At 34.6% G+C, this 10,106-nt stretch overlaps 2 protein-coding genes and 1 non-coding gene across 3 annotated transcripts; 2 read left to right on the top strand and 1 right to left on the bottom strand.

Moving 5' to 3' along the window:
* Positions 1–2,186: 2,186 nt before the first annotated feature.
* Positions 2,187–2,260, top strand: TRNAI-AAU. Its single transcript has one exon. It is a non-coding gene; the product is annotated as a tRNA-Ile (tRNA).
* Positions 2,261–4,634: 2,374 nt separating this feature from the next.
* LOC121791963 (thioredoxin-like 1-2, chloroplastic) lies at positions 4,635–6,246 on the top strand. Its single transcript, XM_042189757.1, has 4 exons — positions 4,635–5,139; positions 5,238–5,420; positions 5,520–5,684; positions 5,782–6,246. The coding sequence occupies exons 1-4, from the start codon at positions 4,936–4,938 to the stop codon at positions 5,992–5,994; spliced, it is 765 nt and encodes a 254-aa protein (XP_042045691.1). The 5' UTR covers positions 4,635–4,935; the 3' UTR covers positions 5,995–6,246.
* Positions 6,247–9,160: 2,914 nt separating this feature from the next.
* Positions 9,161–9,749, bottom strand: LOC121791965 (probable calcium-binding protein CML46). The gene has a single exon (XM_042189759.1). The coding sequence runs from the start codon at positions 9,709–9,711 to the stop codon at positions 9,232–9,234; it is 480 nt and encodes a 159-aa protein (XP_042045693.1). The 5' UTR covers positions 9,712–9,749; the 3' UTR covers positions 9,161–9,231.
* Between the last annotated feature and the right edge of the window lie 357 nt (positions 9,750–10,106).

The raw sequence follows: 10,106 nt of genomic DNA, 5'->3' as shown, positions 1-10,106 counted from the left end.
ACCAATACAACATATGACTAACTAAACATACACATATTGCAAACAAGAACTCATCACATAACAAATAACTAACTAACCATAAAAAAAAATCAACTTCAATCAATACTCAAAATCAATGAATTCCAAATCAAGAAGAGGGATAACAAATCAAAACCTTGATAAGAACATCTACACAAAAGTGTAAAAACCTCCTCAGAACTCCTCACATCATTATCACACAGCAAAATCCTCACTTTACTCCGATCGATGAACCCGTCCCCGGCCTTCGCTATCTCACTCTTCTCCATCACTAATCTCAATCACGAATTAGCGTTCCGAATTCACCCCCAAAAATAATCAGCGTTAGAGAAACTCCATTCTCACACCTCGAAAACCTCCCCAAATCGATAAACCACCGACCAAAAATGATAAAAAACTACTCCAATCCAATCAATCCAATCCAATTCAACACCGAACTCCACCACAAACTTCCATTCCTCCAGATCATCACCACACCACAAACCAAACCACAGAACTCAGCTCAATAACAATTAGGTAGCTGCTGCGTCAACGGCGTCAAATCAAATCATCAATCAGCCAGTTGACAATCCTCGTTTTCCATAAACGGCAATCAATCATCACAGGGAGCAGCTGAAATAGGAAACTCCGAATCCAACGGTCACCCGAGCCGCCCCGGCGCACTTTAGCACACCACCTATCAAAACCTGTATCTATCTATTTCTATCCAGTGAATGAATTTCCTTGGCTTGTTGACGAAAAGCTCAGAATAAAGTGCCGAAAAAGGAGAGAGAGAAGAAGATATTTTAATGGCGCTTTTTCTTTGTTGTGGTGGCTGCTAAAATGAGCGGATCGTCGAGATTGTGTGAAATGGAGGGCGGAGATCGAGCGCATTCGGCGCAGGTTAGGGATATGGATGACGTGGAAGGCTAGGAGAGGCTGGATTGAGAAAAAGTGGAAAGGGATGATATTATATCGATTAAAGAGATAGAAAAATGCCACGTCAGTGGAGAGATCTAATAAAGCTGGATGAGCTGTGATTTTGAATCTAGATAGACTCGACAGAGCATTTCGATTTTTTTTTGGTGGGGTCCAATGGTCCCTTTTGCAACGCTCTTCGGCCATCTATATTTGTATCCACAAAAATTGATTTTTTTTATTTTATTTTTTATTTTTATAAATAGATGAACTATATTTATGTGTATTCAATCATGTTAGAAGATATTCTTTTGGCTTTTTATTGGTGTATGTTCCACTTGACTCGGGGGATACAGCTCAGTTAGTAGAGATCTGTTTCTGGAATTGGGTCGCCTTGACAACGAGTGGTGCATTTGGGTGGTGGTGAGGGTGGATTCGGTCAATCGAACTCTTAGGGTGGATATTGTGAAAAAAGATCATTATCGAAGGCAGATGCGATGCTGCGAGTGTCATTGACGATTGATCGGGTGAAGAATTAAAGTTAACCACAACCTCGAATAGTTGGGAAAGAGTTGTCGGACCATGAAGTTCGCGTAAACTCTAATGGTTGAATTTAATGGAGTTTTACGCTGGATGATATGATAGCACGTGAATGAATGGTGTTTAAATCATGAGATCCAATGATACTTAAATCAAACTAGTGACCAATGAAAAATGTCATCGTCGACGTTGAAGTCAGAGGTGGTGTGACGGATCTTGCTAACAATTGATGGCAGATGAAGAATAAAAGTTAACCACAATCACATATAATTGGCAAGTAGCTGTCTTGCCACGAGATAGACTACATTCCAAAGAGCAAATTTAATATGCTCCTCGTCCCCAATAATTGTTTACTTTGGTTTTTACACGAGTTTTTATGTAGGTCAATTTTTTTTTGAATGATATGCCTATCTTTTGTTGTTTTTTGGGATGAAGTTAGAGGAAATGGGTTTGACTTTATCTTTCATTATTACTCGTTAATTTAGTTTAATTTGTTAAAAGTGTATATACTAAAGTTGTCCCACATATTTTATGATCTTTTCAAGCAAATTTGAGTCTCGAAATTATTCAATACATCCCCCTTCAATAAGATGTCAAGTCGATTTTTCAGTGGTTGTCATCACATTTTTAGTATATTGTAATCTTTATAGTATAATTTTAGACATATGGAATAAGTATATTATATACTCCTAAATTAATAGTATCAAAATAAAAAGTCAGGAATCACAAGTGGCCCATTAGCTCAGTTGGTTAGAGCGTGGTGCTAATAACGCCAAGGTCGCAGGTTCGAGACCTGCATGGGCCACTTTTATTCTGGGCTAAATGGGCTTTTAAAATCATTTTTTTCTGTTTTTTGGGCTAAATGGAAGGGCTATAGATTCCTTCTCGTTAATTTATTGGCCCTTTACACGGCCCACAACAATTTCCCCATCGCCCACCAGCTGTTCGATCAAATGCCGAGCCCGAGCTCTGAAACCAAACCACCCACGGAATGCAAGCGCACGGGAAGGTTTTGAAGAGAGGATTTTGCTCGAATGTGCTCGTTTTAAAGCAGTTTGGTTGATTTTTATGTTAAGAAAGGTGAGGGAGATGGAGCTGTTAAAGCGGAGAACGTGTTCGATGAAATGTCTAAGCGGTGCATTGTCACATGGAATAATTCCTTGCTTTTGGGGAGCTCTAGGTGTGGAGATTTCGATGGAGCACGGGCGATATTTGGGAGAGGAACGTGGCCTCGTAGACTACAACGATTGCTGGATGCGAGAAAAAAGGGAGGTCGAAGGTAGTCTTGCGCTTATTCCTCGTTTATTCATTCGTATGTTTTCGAGTATTTCAGTTACCGTAAGAAGCCGATTCTTGTCAGTCACATTGAAGAACTCATGGATTCATATGTATGCAAGCTGCGGTGAAATCGATGCAGCATTTGTTGTTTTTGGAAGGTTGATTGAGCAGCTAAACGAATAAACAAAAAGAAGCTAAAAACAAAGATAAAAAAATGGTAGTAGTATTTCAAATTTAAAATTGGAATGATAAGGAAAATGGTTCTTAAATAATACTCCCTCCGTCCCATTAAATATGCAACATTTGTTTTTCGGCACAAGATTTTGTGTAATGTTATTTTGTGAGTTAATGAAGAGAGAAGAAAAAGTAGAGAAAATGTTGTTTCCGTTTTTAGAAATGTTTCATTTTTAATGGGACAAATAAAAAAGGAAAACGTTTCATTTTTAATGGGACAGATGGAGTATGTAATTTTCAAAATTAAATATAAAAAATACATTTTAGATTAAAAACTGTTATTCCTATTTAATATTTACTTTTATATAAATAACAATTAAGTACTTCCTTTTGTATTGATAACATCAATTAGTCAATTTTTTAAGTAACTGGTTTTTATAATTTTTGCATAGTTTTCGTCTCAAATTTGAAGTTAAATTTAATGTTTTCACATTTACTGTTATTTTAATAGACTACTTAATCTAGTATTTGTCATAAAGTTTCTATTAAGATCAATTTACTATTAATTAAATTTGGAAATCTCCCTTGATAATGATATATATAGAAGGATTCAAATTTAAAACCAACCACAGAAATCATAAAATACAAAAATATTATACTCCACATCACCCAAAATATTCCAAAACTGCCAAAAACACAAACCTGACCAAAATCTATAAAATTAATCAATTCTTATCCACTTTCTAATAACAAATTATACGCAAATTAAATTTCTGATTTGAATAAAATAAAAAGTCCCATTAACTAACTGTATTAGCAACTGCATTACCATTCTATTCGAAATGGGGAATATTATATTTTAAAACTAGTAAAATTATTAATTCTGGATAAATTTCCGAAGTTAGGTCAGTCAATATATTATAAAGAATATCTTCTTAAAAACAGATATGGGATGAGTTAAAAACTTAAAAACTTAGAAACGAAATTATTAGTAGAATATATTTCAAATAAATTAGGAAAATGATCAAATTTTGGTTTGTTTACATTTACCAAAAGCCAGATTATAAATAATAAAATTTGCATGTATGCATCACATCCGGCTGTTTTCTAAAGAAATTTGTGATGATTTGACGGGCGACTTTAAACAAATTATTCGTTGCATAATACTCCGTCCGTTTTGGTCCGTCCTGGAATATGAGTCATATTTAGTTATGACACGAGATTTAAAAAATGTAAAAAAAAATGAGTTGAATAAGTTAGTTGAATATGAGTCTCACTTATCATTTGTGGTAAAAGTGAAACAAGACTTGATGGGACGGCACGGAAGGAGTAATGTCATCTAAAAAATAAGTTTACATTTCTAATATAGTTATAACATTTCTGTGTTTAAAACTGGTTACATCTCATTACATATTTCATCGAAACGAGACAGATGAAATAATTGCAAACTTTGTTATTTATAATTCAGCTTTTGAAAAAGGTAAAACTAGAATTTGACTATTAATCCATGATCAAATTTAATTTATATTGACAATTTACCCGAATTTAAATAATCCATTTAATCAAATCAACAATTATCAAAATAAAATAAAATCAATTATCAGATTACTAAATTCCAGGAAATTATTTAAATTAAAATAGACAAAAAGGAAACATTTTAAATTTGGATAAACTTTTTTTTGTAATTTTATCCATTCTCTCTCTCTTCACTATTTGTATCCCAATTCTTTCACTTCACGCTTCTGTATTTCCGAAGCTTCAAATTCACAAAATCACAAACCCCTTTCAATTCATCCCAACCTTTTTCTCGCCAACAAGAGAAACAATCAGAAGAAGAAAACTACATCAAATTCCTTTTCCTTGATTCGTCTCTTTGAACACAAGTTTCTGAGTTGATTTCTTCTTGATTGTAAACGAGAAAAGTGAGGGTTCTTCATCCACAAAAAGGAAAATTTTTTGGGTTTTCTATTTCGTTTCATGGTATTTGTTTTTGTAGTTTCTATTTCTTTAAAAATTCGGTGAAAAATCATGTCGTGTCTACCAGCTGCCTTCTCTGTTTCTGGTTCAAGCAGCCTGATCGTGAGCAATCGAGAGAAAGGGTCCTCGATTGGGGGTTTGCAGTTTAGGAACCCTAATTCGAAGGAAATTTGGGGGAACACTCTCGATTTCCCAGATCAGAGAGGCTTCGTCACCAATTGGAGCAACAAAGCCCCAAATTTGGACCCTGTTTATGTGAGTATCTGTTTTCAAGCTTTGATTTGGGATGATTGAAAAACCCCCCAAATTTGGCATTTCATGTTTTTGATAGTGATGTCTTGTTAATTGTGAAGGCACAAGGAACGATTTCATTTCCAAAAGCAAAAAAATGGTGGGAGAAATCTCTGCAACCTAATGTGATTGAGATTGAATCAGCTCAAGAATTGGTGGAGGGTTTGAGGAATGCTGGTGATGGATTGGTTGTTCTGAATTTCTTCTCTCCTGGCTGTGGAGGGTGTAAAGCTTTGCATCCAAAGGTGAAAATTTGGGGGGGGGGGGGGTTTAAAATCAAGATTGAATTTTTACTTCAATAATTGTTTCTTGATTTGATTTGTTGTGTACATATGTGTGGGCAGATCTGTCAGCTTGCTGAATCAAACCCCAACACCATTTTCCTCACTGTGAATTATGAAGAGCACAAACCCATGTGCTATGCCCTCCATGTTCATGTCTTGCCCTTCTTCAGATTCTATAGAGGTGCAGATGGGAAAGTGTGCAGCTTCAGCTGCACCAATGCAACCGTAAGCGATTTCTTCAATTGAATTGGAACAAGAATTGCATCAATTTGTGATGTTTGGATGCAGATTTTGACTTGCGGTTGTGATTGTTTGTGTGTAGATCAAGAAATTCAAGGATGCGTTGGCGAAGTATGGAAAGGAGCGATGCTCCCTCGCCCCGGCTAAGGGTTTGGAGGAGAAGGAGCTCGTGGCATTGTCATCGATGGATCTTATATCGAAGGATTTGGAGGTGCGAGAAATGGCTGGAGCTGTGAAATCGACCTCGTTTAGCAAGGTTGAGCTCAAGGAAGGCAATGCCATGGTTGCTGCATAGGGTTTTGTCAAGATTTGGAAATGATAGTGTGTTTTTTAATATAGTTTTGTCATGTTTTGTTTGGAGGTGTAAATATGTTTTTCATATGTAATATTCCTATGATTTCAGGGCTGTTTGTTTTAGATATAAGCCCTGAAAAAGTCTTTGGAGAATGATTCCAAAATGGAGCACCATTTTTTTGGTGGTGTTGTAAGATTTCTCATTTGTATGTTGAAGAATGAAGATGCAATGAAATGAGATGGATTTAGAGTATGAGAAATTGTTTCTTTTTAAAAGAGGGTCAATAATGGTTTCTTGGCTATGGTTACTCAAATCTTTGACATAGTATATGTGTTTTAGATTTTGTGCTAAAAGAATAAAATTTCTCATATGAATCGATTAACTTTGAAATATCTCGAAAAAAAATAAATAAAACAGATATAACTTCTTAGATTCTATTTTTGCTAAAAGAATAGTGGAGAGTAATAAACATGTTGATAATTGCTAAAAGAATAAAGTTTCTTATATGAATCGATTAACTTCTAACTATCTCAAAAAAATAACTTTTGAATATCTCAAAAAATAAATATGAATCAATTAACTTAGGACTTAGAATAAATAACTTTAGAATATCTCAAAAAATAAATATGAATCAATTAACTTAGAATTTGGAATGGAAGAAGATAATAGAGAAAAGTATCAAGCTACACGTATTGTCTTTAATAGTAGTAGAAGAAAGTAGTAGTATTGTCACATGATTAAAAAGAAGTGACTAATTTCTTTTTGTTACAATGTATGTAAAGTTGTGCATTCAATCAAATAAATAAGCAACCACCAGAGATTATATTTGTCTTTTTCCAAAAAAAAAATGTTTTGATACTATGGTTTAGGTGAGGATATGGGGTCCTACAAACTGGAAAGTGAAACTTTTTAATTTCAATAGATACATTTTTCCCTCTTTTCATTAATTTTATTTTCTATACTATTAATTATTTCCATAAGAAAATGAGTAAACGATTATGCAATACTAGTAATTTGTTTCTACTTATAAAAATTATAATTATATATATATATATAATAAATAACATATTAAAATCACTATAAGGCATGCAAAATATACTTCACTATATGAACAATATACTTCCCTAAAATGAAAAATAATTCACTATAAGCATGCAGAAATATACATCACTATAATGCACAATATACATCACTATATGCTCAATATAGTCCATGTCAAGGCATGCTCAATACACTTCACTGTAAGCATATTGTAGTTCACTAATTGCTCAATATACTTCCCTAAAATGAAAAACAATTCACTATAAGCATGCAGAAATATACATCACTATATGCTCAATATACTCCATGTCAAGGCATGCTCAATACACTTCACTGTAAGCATATTGTAGCTCACTAATTGCTCAATATACTTCCCTAAAATGAAAAACAATTCACTATAAACATGCAGAAATATACATCACTGTAATGCACAATATACATCATTGTAATGTACAATATACATCACTATATGGTCAATATACTCCATGTCAATGCATGCTCAATAAACTTCATTGTAAGCATATTGTAGTTCACTAATTGCTCAATATACTTCCCTAAAATGAAAAACAATTCACTATAAGCATGCAGAAATATGCATCACTGTAATGCACAATATACATCACTGTAATGCACAATATACATCGCTATATGCGCAATATACTCCATGTCAAGGCATGCTCAACACACTTCTCTGTAAGCATATTGTAGTTCACTAATTGCTCAATATACTTCCCTAAAATGAAAAACAATACACTATAAGCATGCAGAAATATACATCACTATAATGCACAATATACATCACTGTAATGCACAATATACTTCATTGAAACACCTGCGGGCTGCTTAACATTCCCATTGACCTGAAACACCTGCGGGTTGCACTCGGGCTCTCCATCGAACAAGAAGACAAATTTGGGGTGGGTGCAACAACATCATTGATTAGAATTTCATAATTATCCCATAAATCTCCTCCCCACCGCCATTTTCAACTGAATTTCCGATCTTGTTTTCGGCGCCGGAAACGCCGCTCTCGCAGTCGGAGGGGCAAGAATTGCCGTTGAATACATCACTATTCGAATTTACAGCGTCTGAATCCTGAAGAAGATCTTCAAAGAGGGTCAATTTTTGGCCCTTCTTTTCAGCTGAAACGTGATTCAATCCAAAAACCAAATTGCCGTCGTTTTTTTCGCTGCACATTGCGACAAGAGCTTGTTTGCTTGATCGACACTCAGAGAAAATTCGAAGAAGGTAGGAAAAATAGAATTTGCTAATCGATTTGAAAAAATCCAATCTTCAAAAAAAGTCAGCAAACTAATAAATAAAAATTAGCTGGAATACGACCATAGCACAACTCTGAAAACGACACCTAAAAAATCGGTACGAAGAAGAAACGAAGCTAACAATCGACGAGGAGATGAGGTGCAAGCTGCTCCGCCACCTCCTTCGTGGGAGAAGGAGAGAGTGTGTGTTTATGTGTGAGCGTGAATGGTGTGTGTATGTGAAAATATGAGAACAATGTTGATTTCCTAAAATACCCCTATGCAATTTTTATTAACTAAAAATGTTTACTTATTTTAGTCATTGGATTAAGATAATATGTAGCTAAGATTTGTTCTCTGGTTATACACTTAATATTAGTTATGCTTTGATCATCTCCCTGTATATATACCCAAAATAAATGAAAATTGGTTTGGGTAGTTTACTAGTTTATAGGCCTAGGTCCAACAGTATTTTAATTTCAAGGCCCATTTTCTGTACATATGGTGGTAATTTTAAAATTAATTAGTAAAATAATGAAATTTAATTTTATTTGCAATTATTTCATGACGAAATATTCAAGTCACTTGCTGAGAACATATATGTGTCCCAGAATCATAAAGTTTAACATTGTCCCATTTATCATACGAAATTTTTTTTTTATCCTAATAGTTTTCCTTCATTTCACATACTTGTCTTAATTATTATATTCAAATATTATATTTACTCAAACAGTAGTAATATTCTATTTTAACATCTAACCTTATATGGTGTACATAATAATTAAAAAAAATTATTTTTGGTTTTCAAATTTTCATCGGATTAGGATGTTTGAAATTTAAGATTCACATATATTTACATTCTCTAAGATTCACATAAAGTTTAACATTGTCCCACAAAGACTTGAGAGTTGATTACAATTTACAACCAACAACTAAACTAGCAACAAAAACTTTCCTCAATAAGCTTCACAAACTCCCCAAAACTAATCCTCCCATCACCATCATCATCAAACACCATTATCATCCTCTCACACTCTTGTTGAGACAACCCCACCAACCCTAGCGAGCTCATTACCTTCTCCAACTCCTCCGCATCCACGAACCCGTCGTCGTTCTCGTCGAACGTCCGAAACGCCTCCCTCACCTCCTCCAGCACCGGCTCCGCCCCCTCGAAGATGCCTTCGATGTTCTCGACAGAGTCCTGCGAGAACGGCTCGTGATGAGGCAGCCGCAGCCGCCTCATCACGACCCCAACATCGTTGCCAGTGATTCTGGCAGCGACGCTCTTGGTGGTGGGTCCACGGCCTGACTTATGGGAGAAGTCGGGCCGTGGATGATGAAACAAATGGGATAAGATGAGAGATATGAATGTGATCATATTTTTTAAAGAGTCGATGATAAGTGAAATTGATGACATTTTTGAATTAATGAATAAGTTGGGGAATTGACTTACGTTTTTTTTGTGGCATTTGTTAGTTGATAATGTTGTAGATTTTATAGACATGGTTTGGAGTGGAATAAAATAATTTCTAGGAAGTTTCTTTGAAATTCAGTGTAAGCTTTGTTGAAAGTGATAGTATAGTAAAAGAGTGTGGATGGACTTTCCGAGTAAGTTGTGGAATAGGGATTTTTATGTGAATTAATTCATTGTTTAATTAGTGGTTAAATTAAATAATAATTTGACTGCTTAGTGATAAACGTCAATGTGGAACAATTACATAACTTTGGAGCTATTTAAATACTCCTGCTGTTTCATAATAGATTATACACTAGTGTAATGATAAGTGATTTTAAGAAGTTTTATTTTATGTA

This window comes from Salvia splendens, unplaced genomic scaffold, assembly GCF_004379255.2.
Source record: "Salvia splendens isolate huo1 unplaced genomic scaffold, SspV2 ctg98, whole genome shotgun sequence".
Classification (NCBI taxonomy): domain Eukaryota; kingdom Viridiplantae; phylum Streptophyta; class Magnoliopsida; order Lamiales; family Lamiaceae; genus Salvia; species Salvia splendens.
The sequence above is the reverse complement of the archived record's forward strand: the minus strand, read 5'-3'. Positions and strand labels throughout refer to the sequence as shown.